We start from the raw sequence: 20,367 nt of genomic DNA, 5'->3' as shown, positions 1-20,367 counted from the left end.
CAGGGACAGGAGCTGTGTAGTGGCCTCCCTCCGCGTGGGGGAAGGGGCTGTGGGACCAGCGGCCTCTCCTCCGGCGAAGGGGGGGGGGGCTCCCCTGAGGCCCTGCCCCCTTCGTGACATGCCCGAGGTGTCCGGTAACCAAGACACTCTTAGCTGGGTGCAGGGTGCGGCTCAGGGCGTGGTCACCGGTGGCTACTTAGGGCGGACAGTGCTGGGGACAGCGCGGAAGCTAGTTGCGAGGCTGCTTAGCGCCGGCACTCAGCGTGGGTCATGGCGTGGATTCTGGACTGCCTGTTTGCGTCGGCCTTTGAGCCCCGCCCCCGCCGTGGTGAGTGGGGCTCACCGAGTCGGGAGGGCGGGCTGTGGTGCTTGGCAGGGGGCAGCCGGCGGCTGCAGCCCCGGCGGGGTGCCCTGGGGCTTGGCTGGCCGCCCCCTTGCTTCCCTTCCCGCTGGCTTTTAGCTAATTGTTCCTGGCTCAAGGGACTGCCCCGTCGAGGCCCCGCATAAATCACCAGGTTTGCCGGGAATAGAGAGCAATCGCGCTAATGGCTCGGCAGGACGCAGGTCGAGCGCGGGGGCGGAGCCGCTGGCTCAGCGGTCCTCAGCGACAGCCAGAGCAGTGGGGCCAGACCCGCAGGAGCGCCATCCGCAACTCAGGGGCCCTAAAGTTCCGAGGATGAACGCCTCTGGCAGGGCACCCAGGGCCCAGGTGTCCTGAAGATGGGGGGGGGGTTCCTTTTGCCCTGAAGTTTGTCCCCCTTGTCACAATCTCAACTACAGAATATCAGCGTGGGTCCCTTAGCGTCATGGAATTCAACTCCTTCATTTAAGAGATGGTGACATTGAAGCCTAGAGATGGGAAAGGCCTGCCCAAGGTCATATAAGGAGTTGGCAGCAAATCTGGTTTTACTGAGGCTCTGCCAACTGCCCACTGCCCCAAACTGCCCAATGGCAGAGGCCTGGGGTCTTTAGTCTGGGTCTTTCCTTGAGTGCTTGGCTCTCCTCTCCCTGTGGAGTTGGGGATATAGGTATGCAAAGACCAAGCACCAGTATAAATATCTGGGTGGCATCTCACCCTTTTCCTGTAACTGCTTATATAAAGTATATTTTGGAAACTGATTATTTTTTCCTCCTTAAAGTTTCAGGAGACTAATCTTTTCTTTTTGGGATTTCCCAGGACCCTCACCCACACTGTCCTTCACTCCCCCTTGGTAGTCTCCACCCACTCCAGGCTGCCACCTGCCCCCACTACCACCTGTTTTTCCATAGTCTCCACCTCCAAAATCTATATTGGTGAGAGTGCGTCATTGGTCACCAGCCTTAGACCAAACCTGGGGTTGTCTCCTCTTTCCTCTGCCCCCTCACAGGCAGAGAGAGGAGGGGCTTCAGCAACTTAATGCAGCAGAAACCTACTTTTAGTTCTTGCCAGCCAGCCCCAGCACCGTACTGAGAACCATCCCAGGAGTGTGACCTACTTCTAAGGGACTGCAGCATGCTTAGCAAGTTCAACTACAGTCTCTGAAAGGCCACAAGGTCTCTGAGAAGGAAAGAGATGCACATGCAAACACAATTTAATTTTTTGTTTTGTGTATTTTTTCATTTACGTGATCCTGGTGAGTCAAAAAAAAAATAAAATAAGGGAGCTTTATAAGGTGCCTTTTAAGACTTTACAGCTCAAATACCCAAGCCTGGAAAAGGAGGTCCACCCCTGCCTGGCCTAGTAGGTTGTCATGTAATTCCGATGAGATCAAGGATATGAAGACTCCTTTATGAATAACCCCACTGGAGGGGGTCAGTATCACACCAGGAAGCCCATCCCCATCTAATGACAGCCATGTCTATTAGAATAGAAGGTTTTTCCTTAAACTGAACCCAAATCTATGTCTTGGACCTGGAGCTGACCTTTGTGATTTTCCCAAGGGAACAGTGTCAGACCTCCCCATTTTCCCACCGCCACTCACCCCTGTTCTTATCCAGGCCAAATCTGTTCCTTCACCTAGTTCCTTCATCTATTTCACATGTGACATGGCTGCAAGGTGCCTACCCACATCTAGCTGCTCTTCTTTGAACATGATCCAAGTTGAAAATGCCCAATGACCTGGCCAAAAGAGGATTTCCAGCTGTGCCCCTATAATTAATAGTTCTGGATTGCTGAATTTCCCTCTTTTGGAAGCCTGTGTCACACTCATGGTACACAGATCCATAGCCTTAAATGCACACATACATACACATTCCCACCCCCACACATGCCCACATACAAAGTCACGAACAGACACACACACACACTCACACACACACACACAGCACATGCATCACGTACTTTCCACATACAACAAAATATACCCATGTCACATATATACACACCACACACATATACATGCCACACAGTTCACACAAATAGTTCATTCATATTGGAAATACTTTCAAATGAAGCTACTCTTTTTAAAAAGGTAAACCTAAATTCTTTTCACGATCTTCACTGTGTATTTAGTTGGATTTTGAATCCAAGCACAAGATCTTATATTTGCTGTTGCATTTTCAATCTGGTGAGACCTGTGCCCCGACATATGCCAGTGGCACACCACTGCCTACACCAACTCTATTACTCATACAATATTAGGTAATATGTGTAAAGTGCTTCCCAGGTGTTGCGCCTTACGCTCGGTCCCTTACATATATGATCTCATTTACGTGAGATCATGACTTTCAGATAAGTACAGCTTTTTTGGTAAGAACCCATTCATTGCACTCTCCCTGAGAAATGTTGTGCATCATGAAAAGGTACTTTTGTGGGTAACTATTTATATTCTGTAGGACTACAATTGCCCTTGGTGCCTCCCTTCAAATGCCTTCCAGAAATCCTTGGGAGTCAGAGGTGGGGGAGAAGTAGCTGGTCGCTGATTGGGAAGAGTGGGCAAGGTATTCTAAATGTTCTATCACCCACCCATTCTCCCCTTCCCCAGGAGATAGTTGGTATGTAAGAGCAATCTTTTGAGGGTGGCAATGGGCAATGGGTGACCATATAAAGATATTTGGGAGAGGCATCATTGAGCTCTGGGAAGAATGGGGGCCCAGAATAGTTTTCTTTCCCAGGGAAAGGGACTGCACAATTGACCCATTTGAAATTCTCTCTCTAGTTCACTCTTGGCATTGGATTTACCTCAGACAATTGGACTTCTGTAAAGCAGCCAAAACTCTAAAGTTGAAGGGACTCTGGGGTCCACTTTACATACAAATTTGATCTTTCCTTGGAGATGGGACCTAATCAATTTGCTGAAGCCAGGTCTGGTTGAACTGCAACAGGATCATTTTCCAGAGCTGGAGTCAATTTGCCAATGAGACACCCCATTCCCTGAGTCACGGTATCAGATGAGCACCCCCATTCACCAATGGCAGGACTTCCCAAAGTTCCATTGTAAATCACTGGATGCACCTCAAAAGATATTTTGCCACAGGGAAGAAATGTGACAATCTAGAGCTTAGGTTTCTACGTTATCCCACACTTTATCCACCATGAGGATAAAATGCAGAATCTGCGTGATGAAAACTGGCAGAAAATAATACTCTTGCAAATGTACCTCAGGCTCCAGCAGTAGAACTGACATTCATCACATTTAAATATCAAATGACAGAAAGCATATCGGGCATTGATAGAGAAGGGCACCAGGTCCCGGAGGGTGATTATGGCAATGGTGAAAGTAACATCATTCCTTTTTTCACACTTATCTAGTAAGGCAACCTAAATGTCCAATAATAGTGGAATGATTAAATAAACTACATGACATATCGACTCGTTAGACTAGTCTATAACTATAAAAATGATGTTTATGAAGAATAGGTAGCAACATGGAGAATAGTATGATTATAATTGTGCCAAATATGCATTTTTGAACTATTGGAAAAAAAATTCAGCAACAAAGTAAATAAAGTAAGAGATTATATTAAGTTGATGGAATAATAGTAATTTTTTCTGTTTCCTAAAATCTCTATCAGGTTTGTGCTTGAATCACTCTCGTAATTAGAACAGGTTTTTAAAAGGCTAATGGAAGCCCTAGGTTATGGAAACAATCCATGCAATGATCTAGAATCCTGGTGCACGTAGTTTAATATGAGGGATTTTATTCCTTCAAATTTTCGTTTAAATGTAAAAATTAGATTAGGTAAGCCAAATGTGATCTTCCCAATGATCATGAAGTGTCCCCTAACACTGGGCGGGAAGTGGAAGAACTGGTTTGAATCCCAGGCCTGTTTTTTATAGTGTTGCTGTGAGCAAGTTACTCAGCCTCTCTTAAAATGATTTAATAATGCCAACATTTCCAGGTTATAAATATTATTATTATTATTAAATGTCTTATATGACTCAGGTATCAAAAGATGCATTTTATTCCTTCTCCAAATATTTACTATGTACCAACCACTTTACATAAACAATCTCATTTAACTTTCATAACAACTCTCTGGTATTATTATCCTTATTTTAAAGACAAAAGTTCAGAGAGGTTCAGTAACTTGCTCACTCTTGCACAGTGACTGGGGGAGGATTACAACTTCTTTTGGTCTGATTTCAAAGCTTGAATGAGATTAAAAGGGATCACATTTGCAAAGCTCCTAGCACTATGCTGATATGCAGCAGACATTTATGAGGTGATCAATGTGATGTTGATGATGTTCCCTTGCCAAGAGTCCAAATTCTGGTCCTTGATCTATTACTTATAGATTCCTTTCTTTGAAAAGGTTCACATTTTAACAGAAAATTTCCATGCAAATACCACTTGTGTCATCATTGCTGATGCTCTGAGTCACTAAGACACAATTTCTGTTTCCTTCTGGCAGTATAATTTATTCTCACATGTAGCAGTAGAAATAGGTAGATGGCATGTTTGATGAACCTTGGCAGCTACTGTCACATCTCAGATACACCTCTTGAGGAACCACACAGCTTCCTCGGGATGGGCACCCAATACCCAACAACCAGTAGGCCCCTGCACTCAGGGAAGCTTATTAAATGGTGAGGGCCTATCCTGAATCCAACTATTATTCTTTGTATGGTACGGCTGACCCTTAATTGTTACTCCTCCCACATCCCTCCTCAAAGTGGAGGCTCCAGCACTTCCTCAGAGGCAGACACAGGAAGGAGCAGGAGAAGTTTTCCTAAATCCCCAAATCCTCAGAGAGGCTCACTAATAGATTAACTTGCATGGTGGAGGCTAGGGTTAGTGAGTGGTAGTATGAAAGATTAGTAAGAAATGTGAAGGAGAAGGAGAAGTTGAAGGCATAGAACACCTGAAGCCCAACCTCTCAGAGTTTTTTCTGCCATGAATCTCAATACTTCTCTACTCTGTAGCCTCTTTGTCCCTCCCTGGGATTATATCCACCCCCTAAACTCAATTTCTTAAACTTCCCCCACCACTCCTTTCTTCTTTTTTTTCAGTTCGGAGACTATTTATTGATCTTGCCCCCATGGGTTTTGCTGTTCATCTGCCTAATTTCTGACTTTCTCTGTCAGTGAGAGCCCACCACTCCTTTCTTTAATGCAGCTTTCGCTTGTAATAACTTGTTTTTGTCTCTAGAGGGAAGCAACAGTATCAGAAAGGAAAGGGCACAGATTGGGGTCTTCTCTCACTTCACTATTTTTTGCAAGGCTTAGATTTTATCTTCCCTTAACTGCAAACCGATGAATAACAATCAATTGGAGCTGTATTTTAGGTGCTGCAAAGTATATCAGAGAAGCTTCACATCTTTCTCCTCATTGTCCCATCTATCCCCCAATTTTGATGGCTGCTAGAAAAAGTGTGGCCTTGGGAACATTTCTTAATTTCTAGGGTAGAGGTGAGAAAAACAAAACAAGAATGGTAGGTCAGTTTAGCCAGGAAATATTCATGCTGTTATTGTCTTGAACACAACAGTACGTATTTAGGAGATAAGTTTGGGGCTGGGTCTGCAGTGAGGGGTTGGGGAGCTCAGTCCATAGTTGGGGTGGGGGATTTCTAGAAGCTGAGCAGGTAGTTTGAAACTTTGCTGTGTGGAGTAGTACATCTGAAACCTTGCTCTCATTAACACTGCCAAGAGAAACTGCAGAGTGAGAATTGGACTTAGAGTCCAATTCTTCCGGGGTTGCATTAGGCTGATCAAAACATCATCCTCCAAGAAGAGGGGCTATTTCAAGAGTGTCAGACAAACCAGTAATGAGGAAAATTGGCAGTTTAGCCAGTCAGCTTCAGTCCCTAAACACCCAGGTTGAGACAGTCTAGGCTATATGAGAAAGGGGAGGGGGTAAGCAAGGGAGGGAATTAGTTAATCTTTTCTTGAACATTGGCTATACATATTAGGCAATTGGGTGCTGCTTTCCACATTTTACCTCCTTCAGTCATGTGGGCATTTCTAAGGCAGGTGTTGACATCTCCAATTTACAGATGAGAAATCTGATGTTCAGAGAGATGAAATAACCTTGCCAAGATCACACAGCAAGTAAGATGGAGCTGGGCTAAAAACTCAAAGCTGTCTCCCTCCAAAGCTTCTCTGCCCCCACTGAAAAGATGAAGGTCCTGATCTTGAAAGGGTTTTACTCTGATGGGGGAAACCAAGGTCTCTCTCCTCAATAAAATTCACATTTTGATGCCCTGCTCCTATAGGTTCTTGTTTTTTTAGGGTGAAAACAAGCAAATTTCTGTTTACATTTGGCAGTGATGGGGGTTATCAAGGCATTTTTCCACCTTTACAATTTCCTATATAATAGCCACATTATGAACTTTAAAGAGAGGCTTAAAGTGGGGGGTTTTAAGCTTCAAGGAAAGGTGTGTGTGTGTGTGGGTGTGTGTGTCTATCCCATGGTGGTGACAGTGTTGACAGAGGTCCTGGAAGCCCTTTGTATCCCACCATTTATATGGGTTGGGGTGGAGGGGTGTTGACGATAGCCTTCCATTGCACTATTTTAGAGCCTCTGGTCCAGGACTGCATCTTTGGAGTCGTAGCCATGGAGCTTTCGCTTCATAAAAGTTGAGGTTTTCCCTCCACTTCGCAGGTAGGAACACTGAGCTGGAGTGAACCAGATAGTTTTCAGGAATCCAAGTGGGGCTTGCACAAGAGCATTTAAACAGGTGGTTCAGTAGATAGGTGTGTAGGGGATGGGGAGGAAGGGAGAGAATCTTCAAACAGGGAGAGGTCTCACTGAGAGAGTGTGAGAAAGTGGAAGTGAAGCTGGTATCTTCAGAGGAGAGTGAGGTGGTGTCAGACTGGCTCCCGCAGCAGCAGGGAAGCCAAGTGCCTGAGACTTGTAGGGACTTAACCAAGGAGCTTCAGCTATTCCGCGCTTTGCATGACTTTGACTGGCTTCTCTAGATTTTTTTTTTTCAAAAGGAGACTTACTGGCTACATAAGAGTTTAGACAATACTTTAAATGCCCACCCAGGATGAGGTGCTGACCCAGGCCCAGCTTGAGGGGCAGGATTTATTGATGTTCCAGCTGCTTCTCATCTGCACACCAGGCTCATTTGTGCCAGTTGAGAGGTCACAATAATAACAGTAGCAATTTAAATCTCGCTTCTCACTCCCCCTTACCCCAGAAAGTTTCAAAGTGACTCACCACCATTGAATTGTCCTTCTCTATCCACCTGCTGACCTCTTGGAAGCTGGTTCCCTGGGGGCTGAGCTGGAAGCCAGTGCTTCCAGCGGCCCTTTAGTTGTGACTGAGCCAACCCCCCCCCCAATAAATGTGGTCTCCAAAATGCAATGTGTTGTTTTAATTTGGATTTCTCAGATGAGGCTGCTTAGAAGGCATTAAAGCAGCATGAGCCCCATTAGGCAGGCATAGTGTTCCCCCAATTATGAATAATACAAAATTGAGCCCATTCAGGGATGTTTTCTGAGTGGTCTCTGCTTGCTATTCTGTGTGCAGTTTTATTTAGAAATGACTGATCGGCTTGAAATTTACTGGATACCAATTTCTGGTGGTAATGCTATTTAAAAAAAGGGTCTGAGGGAGTTGTGAAATCATTCCCTTACTCCATCCTGACCCCTTACTCCATTCCCCTCCATACCCAATTTTTCTGACCCTATGGCTAGACAAATGCTCATTCTCTGTTCTTTCTTTCAGCACCAGCCTCAGGAGAGCTCCTAGAACTGGAGCTGGTGAGGTGCTTATGAGCCCAGAGTAATTACAGATTTTGAGGTGTCAACAAAGCAGGTAATTAGGTGGAGAAGGTATCAGCTGTCTGAGAGACAAAGAAAGTAATTATGCTGAGCACTCTTCGTGCTATCAGTAAACTTAAAAGAAAGATTTATTGGGAAATGATACTGTTTGATAGAGACTTCAATGCCTAGCATGAATCAGAGGACCTTTGGTGAGGCTGCCTGGTATAGAAGAAAGATTTAGAGAGCATGGCAGACCTGGGTTCAAATGCCAACTCTGCCTCCTACTGGCTGTGTGACCTTGGGGAAGTTACTTAACTACTCTGAGCTTGATGTGTGATGTGTAAAACAGAGACAATCATAGCTCCATTTATCTCATACAGTCATTATGAGGACTCAAGGTGATAATGCATTTAAGACACTTAGCACAGTGCCTGATACACAATAAGTGCTTAATAAATTCTAACATTATTATTACGTTCATCATCATTATTATTATTGCTATATACAAGGCATTCTCTACAGGAACTCAGATTTTAAAAGGAGAGACAAATAATTGCAATTATGTATGATCATGTCATAAGAAATATGAACAGTGTAACTATGGTGGGTCAAAGGAGGGAGCCCTCAATTGGGAGGGAGGAGTACAGAAAACCAGAGGAAGTTTTGTGACTCTTGCGTTAGGTGTTAAAAAGTAAGGAGTCTGTCAAGAAACCCAGGGGGAGAGGGATTCTGGGCAACAGGATTTGCCCACACAAAGCCAAGAAGATGTGAAACAGTCAGGCCCTGCGCAAATAGTTGGCCTCTGCTGGGCACAAACTGGGGTCTACTGGGGGTGGGGGTTGGGTTGGGGTGGGGAAATGACCAAGAATCTTTCCAGTTTACTCCCACCAGCCCCTGCACTGCGCCCTAGGCGCCCTACCTGACCAATCACGTGCGGCGCCCTCCTCTTCTTTCCTTTGAGCAGCCAGGTAAGCTCACACACCTTGCCCCAGCAGGACTTCTCGCACAGCGGGGGGTGGGCTGACTAAGACCAGGCATATGAAGCTAGCCATCGATCTTGCCCTGGTGGCGGCCTCTACTTCTTCCTCGTCCCAGTCCTGGAGCAACGCCCCCCACCCGACACACTCCAATGAAAAAAAAAAACAAAAAACAAGCTCAGGGCCCCTGGGTTTTCTAGACTACCCCGTGCTCTCACACACACCCGTGCACTTACACTGCAATCCCCCCTCCAAGACACACAAGGTTTCCAGACCTCCAACTGAGCACGTACACGAGCCACATGCATTCCCACCACGCACATGAACAGATCACACCCAAACACACACACACACACACACACACAAACCTTTGAACAGGCACACACCTTAAGTAGTCTAACATATAAAAACACCTTGCTCATGAACACACACACTACACACCACAGCAAGCACCACCCATAAACCCATATTGACACAGCGCATCTAAGGATAAACACACCACACACACACACACACACACACACACAGCACACATATACACATTCACCACAGCACGACCACCAACCCCGGCAGAAACATGCATTGAACACACCCACATCCAGACTGCACCCATATAGTCACACTATAATCTGAAAGAAACACAACCTACAAGCGTGTACACACAAACACCGCACAAGCACATGTTCCATGTGCAAAGGTAACCCAAATACACTCCACACCATGCCTTTGAACTAAAACACGCACCACGCACACACACACCCACATTCAGCCACACACCGAATGCACACACGGACGTACCGCACTCGCGCGCGCGCGCACACACGCGCGAACATGCATACATACATGCACACACAGCCTGCCCCCTCCTTCCTTTCGGGCGGAAGACGAGGGGGCGAGGAGGGGAGGAGGGGAGGGAAGGAAGGAGGACGGGCGGGCGAGGCGGTGCAGGCACAGACGGTCTTTTCCCTTTGACCCCACTGACACGCCTGTTCCCCATTTCCAAGAAAAGGGAGTGAGTAAATTGAGTTTAGGCGGGGTCCAGTCAGAACCCAGGAAAACTGGAAGGTCCAAGGAATCCATTGGCTGGTGGCTGGCGCCGGGCGGGTGAGCTTGCGGGGACCCTGATTCAGCGTATGGTAGACCCCGCCGGAGGCTCCTCCTTCCAGCACCTTCCCCAGACCCCTTCACTGCCTTGACCTCTGCCCCGTCCCCTGGGACGGGGGCTTCTTCTTCCCGTACCTGAAAGAGTGGACAACTGTTGGGGATTTCAACAAGAAGTTTAGATCCGCAATCTTTTTGCGAAACCTGTTCTAATCTAGCTTAAAGGTTTGTCTTAATGGAGAGCTCACCATTTTGCAAAGCAACTAATTTTCTACATAAAAGGCAATGACTGTGAGAAATTTGTCACCGCGCTGGACACATAGTAGGGCGTTATAAATGTTCCTCCCTCCCGCTGATGTCACCAAATTTGTCAGGTCTATCTGCAGTCCAGCACCAGACCGAGACAGCTCTTGGACAATCAGCGAGCTTTTTTCCGTAGTACACAAGATCGCCTGAAAACAGGCCTTGGCCAGGGAGCCACCCGCGGCAGGGGGCGGTAGAGTCGCTAAAGGTGCTGCCCTTCTGGCGCAGCCCTTTCGGGAAACTCTGAGCACCCCTCCCACTGTAGAGGGCTACAAGGGTCACTCCAGAATTCTCCGCATCCAGATGACCATCTGGCTCCTGTCCTCTGCTTGCCTCCTTTCTGTTGAGAGGGATAGCGGGTGAAGAAGAGGTGGAGGAAGAGAACTCCTCCCATCCGCTGCGGAGCCTTGCCATGCAAACTGCATAGACTTCATAGTCATTATAAGTTCGAATCCCAGCTCTGCCACGTCATAGCTGACTACCTTAGCAAATCACTGGCTTAACTGGCTGGGTGATTGTGACGTTTAAAGGGGGAAACATGTAAAACGCTTATGTAATGTGCTCATCTCAGTTAAGATCCCAGAGATTTCGATTCTCTCCTCCTCTGCCTCACCGTCATCAAAGGTAAATATTTGGGAGTTTGTGGAGTCCTTGGGGCTGCAGTGAAGGCATTCTACACATCACCTCCATTCCTCCCCTTCCTAATTTACTCCCACTGCGTTCTTCTCCCGTTTTCCAAGTTATTTCTGTTAACTTTTTAAAAAATATATATTTATAGTGAATACTCATTGGGTGTCAGGGACATCTCCTCCTACCTTATGCCTCCCCAGTACCTAGCATTGTGCCAGACACAGCACAGGTTGTGTACAGATGGCAAAGCAAAGCCCTGGGTGAAATCTCTCGGAAACACTGAGACTGAGGGCACATAAAGATTCATCACAAGGAATCTACAAGGAGGATTCCAACAGCGGCACCCCAAGTACTTTGGGGATGGAGGGCAGTGGCTTTTGGATAGGGGAGCTATTCTATTCCTTCCCAAAGCCCTGAAACTCTAAGCCTGCCTTGAAGAGTGTTGTCTCACTGTGACTGAGGTTTCTGCAGTCAATTAAGAAGAAAGCCTCTTTCCTGGAGGGCAGTGGCCCTGGCCAGCTAAAAGGTGACTCACTGTCTCAGAGTTAGGCAGTAGAGGTGGCGCTAAAGTGGCAATGAATCAACCCATGATGGCATGGGGAGATTACCTGAGTGATGATGACAAAGGGGATGAGGCAGAAGCCTGAGCCCTTGAGGCTGGCACTAAGTGATAGAGTTTATATACATATACATTGAGTCAGCTCCTAACCCACCTTCCCATTCTCACCCCCACCAAGTCCTGAAGGGTAGCCCTGGCAGCCTTCTTAGCAGAGGAAGTGGAGTGGAAAGCACCTTTGCTGAGGGTATATTTGGGAGATCTGGGTTCCAATCCTGACTCTGCTACTTACTGTGTGACCTTAGGTAAGCCCTTGTCTTTCCTGTGCCCAACTCCAGAAGGAAATTAAGGGGGCAAGGGGCTCTGTGCACAGTCTTGTGCTAAGTTTTTTACTAGTGCTATTTCACACACTTTTCCCTACAGCGTTTGGTGTGAACATTTACTCCTCTATTTTGCAGTTCAGAAAACTTGAAGCTGAGTGATATTTAGCCATCCTCCTTCTTTCTAATATATTATGCAAGCTTTATGTATTTATGTTATCAAGACTATCATTGTAACCCAAACCAACAACCTGTCAATCCTCTGCCTACTGGCTCCCTATGCACTCGGGTTTAAATCATGTCTCCCAGCTGTCCCCAAAGCCAACCTGTGTTGCTTTTCTGACAAGGCAGTTGGCTACCTGGGTGAGTTTTTCTTTTCATTTTCCATGATGCCTAAACACCTTCGAGTCAAGTCTTTCCCACTTATATCATTCTTATATCTCACATTAGAAAGCAAACATCATCAGATAGATGTACCCCAATATCAATGTTTTATCACAAGAGTGGGAGAATTGGCTTCAGGATGCTGCAGCGAGGAATGGGAGCAGAGCTGCCAGAGCCAGAAGGAGGGGTTGCAGAAAAAAAAACACACAAAAGAAAAAACAGAGAGAGAGAGAGAGAGAGAGAGAGAGAGAGAGAGAGAGAGAGAGAGAGAGAGAGAGAGAGAGAGAGAGAGAGAGAGAGAGAGAGAGAGAGAGAGAGAGAAAGAGAGAGAGAGAGAGAAAGAGAGTATGCCAGAGACAAATTGGACTGGCCTCAAACTGCTGCTCCCTCCCTTTCTCCCCCTCTCATGATCTGGTGCTCTAGAATGTATAAAGGAGCAGCACCCAGCCCATTTTCGGCAAGAGGAGAGGGAGAGATCCTCTCTAAATGCAAGGGAATACTTCCCTGATCCTGTGTTGGGTAAGATTTATTTAATTACTGCGGAGGGAGGAAAGGGGGGCGGGCTAGGAAGGAAGAGGAGGGGAAGAGGGCATCTTCGCGGTAGTGATGTTGGTGAGGTGGTACTTAAAGAGCGCCACCAGTGCTTCAGTCAGAGCCAGCAGCTCTCTCCTTTTTCTAAGGGATGAGAATTGCCACTGGGCTTCTAGATATCACTTCCAATTCAGGTCTTTAAGAGCCACATCTCTGAGCCTTTGGCGAATAAGTCCATGTCTTCCTGGGCTACCCCAGTACCTATGCATGCCTGGAGTCAGCAGCTGCCCTATATCTTTTCCTTTCCACTTTCTTCTTTCTCTTCTTCTCCTAGGCTCTTCTTCCCTCTATTTTCCTCTTGCCGGGTTCATGCACAGTCTCTGACATTCTTCACTCTCCTCTTTCTTTTCCATTCCTGTCCCTCTCTGTCAACAGCACTCTCCCTTTTTCCATTTACTTTGCCCAGGAGAGGAGAAAATTCAATTCAAGGGGGTATAATCATGTATTTGAAATTCTCCCCACTTGAGATCTTGCATTTACAACCCTATATTGCTCTTGTTGCGTCAGAGGAGAATATTTAGTGCTTACGAATAATAAATGTTTGCTTGGCTGAATAGTGATCTGTATATATGATTGTTGGGCTGCAGATTAGAAGGCATTTTTGGAAGAGGTGTTAGAAGGTAAAATGGTTCAAGCAGGTGTGGATGGCCTTCTAACCTCTCCAAGTGCCAACAAGATAGAAAAAAAACTGATGAAGACTAGTTGTGTGTGTGTGTTGGGAGGAAGTACTGAGACCATTCTCATTCAGATGTGTAGAGGACTTTGTGAAGTTAGCTTCATTTGCTCTTGCTGCTCATTGAACTTTGAACAAAATGATCTTTTTGTCTCTGAGTCCGGAAGAGCAGAGACCCTGGTCAAGATGGGAAACAAGGAGGAGGAAGAGTGAGTAAAGGAGGGGAGGTGGTTGTTCCTTGTGCAGTTCTTGTGTGCAAAGGTCCAACAAGGGATGTTCCCTGTCCTCCAATGCCATACAAATTAGGGCAGAAAAGCAACAATAAGGAGTAGAAAAAAAGTGTGCTGAGCTGAGATCCAGGAGTTATGGACCTTCCTCTTTGCTCTGGCACTAATTAGCTCTGTGTCCTTCAGTAAGTTTCTTAGCCATCTGAACCTCCAGGTTTTCCTTTCCTTCACCTATATTGTGAGATTGTTTGCCACTGCCAAGGAAGAGGAAAGTCAGAGTACTGAGAAGAAGTGACCTTTGGGCTGAGTTTTGAAAAAGGAATCATCTTTGAATGAAGGTATAGAAGATTGTGGGGGTACAATTAGAAACAGTGGGAGTAGCCAAGGGAATTTAGCAAACAGGTATGCGTAAGGCACTGAGCTGGCTGCTGCGTGTAAAATTGCTATGAATCAGCCCCTGCCCCTCTGCGAAAGGATTTACAGAGAGTGGGGGAACCTGAGCCGCAGAACTAAGCGCTAGCAGTACCTGCAACTCTTCCCAGGACAGGCCGTGGCCACGCCGCAGGACTGACCAGCTGGTCACACATTTACTTGTTCCCCGGGTCCGACCAGGAGAGTCGCCAAGAGGTAGTGCAGGGGCACTCTAGGAACCTGTGTGCAGCCCGTTGTGGGGCTAGAGTGGGAGGTGAGGGCACTCCAAGTGGAGAGCCCGACGTGAGGGAGGGAGAAAAAGCCTGAGAGTGCTGAACAAGTTGCCCGGGTTTTTGCGCACGCAAATGATTTAATTCTTCGAATTCTCGGCAAGGGTAGGAGCGAAGAGTGGTCTTTGCGAGCAGAGGGGCTTTGTTTAACTTTGCAGGTTCTGCGCTGTCTCAAGCATCCCAAGCTCTGCAGCACAGGGGCAGCCAGCGGCCCAGGACCACCCTTCCAGGCGGGAAGGCGCAAAGTCTGCGGCTGGCCAGCCAGTCAGTTCCCACCGTTCTCCTCCTCCCCTCTTCTCTCCGTTCCCCCTTCTCCTCCTCCCCCTTCGCCATTCCCTCTGCTGTCGCCTTGCTCAGGGTCCAGGGCTCGCAGCCTGGCAGGGCTGAGGCTCCAGTAGGAAGGGAAAGGAAGACCCACTTAGGATCCCCTCCACCTCCCTACTTCCCCCACCCCCCCCCCCACACACACTCTGGCGTCTTTAGGTCTGCAGAGGGCCCAAGGTGCTTTCTCTTTCCAGCTGTGGCAGTGACAGTGTGGCCCTGTCCCCTAGAGCTGGCTTAGTCCTGTAGAAGAATCAAGAACTGCAGATATGAGGACTGTGTTTCTACCATATTCTTAAATAAACAGGATAATAATAATTTGTCCTGGCTGTGTTTAGGGCTTGGAGACACTTACCAACTTGTCAAAGGCCACTCAGCTGCTTAGTAACTAGGCAGGCCTCCTGACTCCCACTCTATGACTTTTTTCATTGCATCATAGCCAAGACACTAGTCTAATTTTGAAGAGGGTTAGATAGGTAGTTAGACAAGCATTAATATATATATTTTTTAATGCAGCTATTTAATGTAGTTTTAAAATACTATTCTTATTATGAAAACTATCTGGAAAACATCTCCAACAACCCTAATTCCCTGTGACAGTCACTCAGACAGGATTTTGGAAAAGAAAACTGGCAGAAAATGGGATGCTTGTTTGGGGAAGATACAATCAAAGAGGAAGAGAAGCAGGTGGGGGTTGGGGAACTAAGATGGAGGAAAGGTAGCGCTGAGCACAGAGTCCCAGAACAACTTTATTCTGAAGATATCCTTGACAAGCCTCTGTCCAGATGTTTAAGGGAGTGTCCCATTGGTCTTTTCTCTCTCATGCCCACTCTGTAGATGCCCTAATCGTGGTCTGGAGGGCCAAATGCTTACTGGCCCTCCCTTTAATTCAGAGTCTCATTTTCTTCCTTCTGTTGCAGTGAATACATCAGAGAGGTCTGTTCTCTCTCTCTCTCTCTCTCTCTCTCTCTCTCTCTCTGTGTAAAATTGCATATGTGAGAGAACATGAGGATGCATGTGTGCAGGGATGTCTGTGAGAAGGAATGTGTGTGTCTAAAGGGAGTGGTCTTACAGAGTGGGGCTTAGTGGGCCAGCAGAGTTGAAAAGATGGGAAAAATTAATCAGAGTTTACTCAGTGCATACTGAAAACCTACCACTGAGTAAAGGTCTGCCCAGGGCTGGTGAACCCGAGGAAACAGTTAATTCTTGATGTTCTTTAAAGGAACAAAAGAGAGGAAATGTACTTAAATTAGAGCAGGGAAGGATAATGTTAGACCCATGAGCCTTTCTTGATAGTCCTTCAGACTCTTGACATTTATGTAACCTCAATAGGTTGCAAGATTCCAAGGACAGGAAGTGGGGCTTTGCACTCCAGATGGCTCCCCCTTTTCCTCCACCATCCTTGGCATGGATGGCTTGCACACTGTGCTGAGGAAGCAAAAGGTAGGGATTAAATTCCTTTTGTGGGCTGGTTAACTTTTTTCTACATTACAGCCTAGACTAATCCTCCTATCCCTTCAGTTAACTGCCTTATATATCTGGTCGTGAAAGACCCAGTGAAGAAACAGTTTAACTCATTCCTTCTGAAAGTGTCCTTCCTGTTAACAGGGGATGAGTATCCATTTTTGCCTTAAAAGGATATAGTAGGAGGGCCTTCTTCAATGGGGACACTATCTGCCTCATTCCAGATAGTAGCACTCCTGCTCAGTCTTCCTCTCAAATTTGACTCTCGGGTATTTTGAAGGGCAATTCCCTACCTTGGTACAACACTGTACCCTGTGGATGATTTTTTCATTCCATTCTATCTCTTATTTAGTCTTTATCACAGCCATACCTAATACGTATCATGATTCCTATTTTGTAAGATGATGGAACTGAGGCCCAGAAAAGTGAGATAATTTGCCCCAAGTCACTTAGTTGGTAAGTGTGTGAACTTATATGTGGTGAGGTTGGGATTTGAACACAAGTTGTAGTCCATACTTCAGGACCTTTTCAGGATGTTATGCTGTCAACTTGGAGGTGGGCTGGAGTGAAAGATGTTGTGGGAGGAATATATAGAGATTTTGGTGCCTTTATGCTCTATCTACTCCTTTCCTCTACCTTTCATAATAGTCTTCTTCAAAACCATCTTCTTCACCATCATTAGGTATCTATCTATCTACCTATCTATGTATCTATCTATGTATCTATCTATGTATCTATCTATCTATCTATCTATCTATCTATCTATCTATCTATCTATCTATCATCTTATTTATCTATTCTATCTATGAATCTATCTATCTAGTCAAATCTACCACTCATCTACCTTCATTCTCAATTTTCAAGAATTGTGTGTATAAATCCAGCCACCTCCTTAGGAAAGCAGGCAAGCTTGATCCAGACTGTCCCAGTTACAGGCGGCAGTGTTGGTGATGCATACTAATAAATATTGGGGTTTAGTGGGAAGAGCAAGTCCAGACCTGAGGATAGGTAGGGACAGCTGGTTCCCCAATCATATTCTTCCATGGCATTTTTGTGCAATTTCAGGTAAGTTACAACCTCTCCAGAGTCCTAGTTTGTTGTTATATGTGAAAAGGGAAAACATAACACCCAACTTACCTTCTTCCCAGGGGTTGTTGTGAGAATAAAATGGCATGATTCATTTATCCATGAATAACGCATAGTTGTTTTAATTATAAGACCTTCATGTTCTTCAAAACCCTTAGAGTTTATAATCATATGATTCACCCAACAAACACATATTGCACACCTACTGTGTGCTAGGGTCTGGAGATAATGGACATATGGAAAGCTTTTGAGAAAATAAGGCGCAAGACAAATTAAGTTTTTTTTTACCTCTTGCTGATGGAACACCTCACTTTTAATTTTTCTGCAATAACATAATAGAAGCAGCAACCAAAAGGGGGGAAAAGGGATTAAATGGTAACACAGCTTCTGATGCCAGTACTATTATGCACTCTGACACTACAGATAATAGTGAGGAAATACACACACACACACACACACACACACACATATATGGATATATATCTTCTTGTAGTTGATGCCACACCACCTTGTTTACACTATCCTTTGGGATATTTATAACATAACGATTGACTTTTCACTATCCTGAGCTTGAGTTGTTTCTTTAGTCAATAAAATTTAAAAAGGCATGCCACGTTCTGTAGAATGACAACTGTACATATTTTACAAAGGGATTGTAATTTGTAGTGGCTGTCTGCCTTCAGATAAGAACTCTCCTGGCTTATCAAGTCAGGCTTTGATTATATGTCCATTCTTTTGATTTCATTATTTAGCTATGTATTATTTTACAGCTATTAAGAGCAAAGGTGGATGGGGCAGTGGAAAGAATCTTAAGATTGAGAAGAACTGGGTTCTTGTCTAGACTCTGCAATCAAATTGCTGTGTGGTTCTGGGCAAACCCCTGTCCCTGTCCAAGTCTTAGTTTTCTGAACTGTAGAATGGAAGCTTTTGTCTAGATGATGGCTAAGGTCCCTTTTATCTCTGATACATTCTAATATTCTAAGCAGTTCGTGAAACATTATTTTTTTGAAGCCAGAACTTTTCTCCATATATTTTAACAGTACTACCTCTAGTTTATGAGCTTCTGTTATGTCATGATGTGCTGACTTCACATACCATGTTTCCCTGAAAATAAGACCTAGCCAAACAATCAGCTCTAATGCGTCTTTTGGAGCAAAAATTAATATAAAACCCGGTATATTATATTATTATATTATATTATATTGTATTATATTGTATTATATTATTATATTATACCCGGTCGGTCTTATATTATAGTAAAATAAGACAGGTTCTTATATTAATTTTTGCTCCAAAAGATGCATTGGAGCTGATTGTTCGGCTAGGTCTTATTTTCGGGGAAACACGGTATTGAAGAATGCTGTCCCCAAATTTAATTATCTTGGGACATCACCACTGCATAGGATAAAATGAGCCATTCTGTTCATTACATCTGCTGCCTTTGCTGAAATAGAGGCTATAAGATAACAATTTGAAGGTTAACTCATTAATGCTCAGGGATGAATGAGGTTCTGTGCCATCAGACAAAATTGGTGCCCAAATGTTTTTATCTAGAGACCTTTCTTTCTTGTGTTGTGATATAGTAATGGGGTTGTCTTTATCCATTGTCACTGCCTGCAGACATTTGAGTAACAGAAGCAATGCCTCCTGGCCACCCAGCACTGTCCACTAGCAATTTCTCAAACTCTGAAGAGCTCTTGGAGGCTTGGAGCAAAATTCTGATGATGCCATCAAGTGACTAATTTATAAATTTTGAATTTATAAAATTTATAATTTATAAAATTATAATTTATAAAAATTGAATCCTCATAAGGATTCAAATAATGATATCAATGCAGTTCCTTACCTTTTTCTCATAGGTGTTTACTAGGGAGCACTGCGTTATCCCTAACTATTTGGTAAAGTCAGCAGAATAAATTAGTCTTCCAAACTGTGAAGGTTATGGATTTATGCCTAGCTCCTCGCAATGTCAAAGCAGGTGACCTTTCTGACGTTAATTTGTGTCTCCATCTGTACCATGCATTGTGGGAGGGCGTGAGGAACAAGCTCGATTTCACTCATGTGTGTTTCCCCTTTTTGTATTGCTGGAGACTTCATCTGGGTGTGCCTCTGGTCTTTGTTCAACTTCTCTCTCCTGGTATCTGCTTACATCCTAGCCCCTTTACTGATCCAAATAAAATTATACATTCTTTTGCCAGTGGCAGTGTAAAAGTGGATGGTTTGAAAGAGAAATAAATTTGAGACATGCACGCATTTTACTAATCTGAATAATAGCATTTGAAAAATTGACTTATACAGTTATTTTTTTCTAAATTTTATAAGGTAATTTTTGAATACTTGACCGTGATGCCATTGGAGATTGAAGAAGAAAGATCTATTCCCAACATTCTTTCAAGATCTCTTTACCTGTTTAATTTAATTCAAATTTTGTACAGCTAGATCAGAGTAAGTGGTTAGATGCATTGCTACAAATTCTAATTTTATGTAATTACTTTTGAAACCTGATATTTTCTGGTAAAGTCAGGACCTCTGCAAAGAACCTTCAATATCAACGTATTTATTCACACATGCATTATTCATGTAATTCTCACACAACTGCTGAAATGCGTACTACATTATTTCACTGTTATAGGGGAAGCCACTGAGGCTCAGAGAACTCAACTGACTTTTAAAAGTCACACAGCTAAGAAATTGTGAAGGTTGGCTTCAAACACAGTTCTGTTTAGTTCAAACTCCAGTGGAAACCAAGGATATTTGTCTAAGGATATTGTTTTTTGCAAATGTCTTGAATTCTAGGCCAAAACAGAGAGGGTTTGCTTTCATCTTTCTTCTTGAGTATCTTTTGATGTCAAGATCACTTGGTCACTTCAGGTCAGCACCATAGCATGCTGCTGGGGGAAGGA

The 20,367-nt window shown here is 44.8% G+C and overlaps 1 protein-coding gene across 2 annotated transcripts in view; it reads left to right on the top strand.

The window, feature by feature from the left end:
- Positions 1-210: 210 nt before the first annotated feature.
- Positions 211-20,367, top strand: part of ARHGAP36 (Rho GTPase activating protein 36) — a 31,607-nt gene continuing 11,450 nt past the window's right edge. For both annotated transcript variants that reach the window (XM_081042846.1, XM_081042844.1), the window contains exon 1: positions 211-328. In XM_081042846.1, coding sequence (XP_080898972.1) covers positions 271-328 — 58 coding nt within the window. In that variant the 5' untranslated portion in view covers positions 211-270. The remainder of the gene's footprint in view (positions 329-20,367) is intronic.

The sequence above is a fragment of the Rhinolophus hipposideros genome (genome assembly GCF_964194185.1).
Source record: "Rhinolophus hipposideros genome assembly, chromosome: X".
Classification (NCBI taxonomy): domain Eukaryota; kingdom Metazoa; phylum Chordata; class Mammalia; order Chiroptera; family Rhinolophidae; genus Rhinolophus; species Rhinolophus hipposideros.
This window is presented reverse-complemented; position numbering and strand designations above follow the sequence as displayed.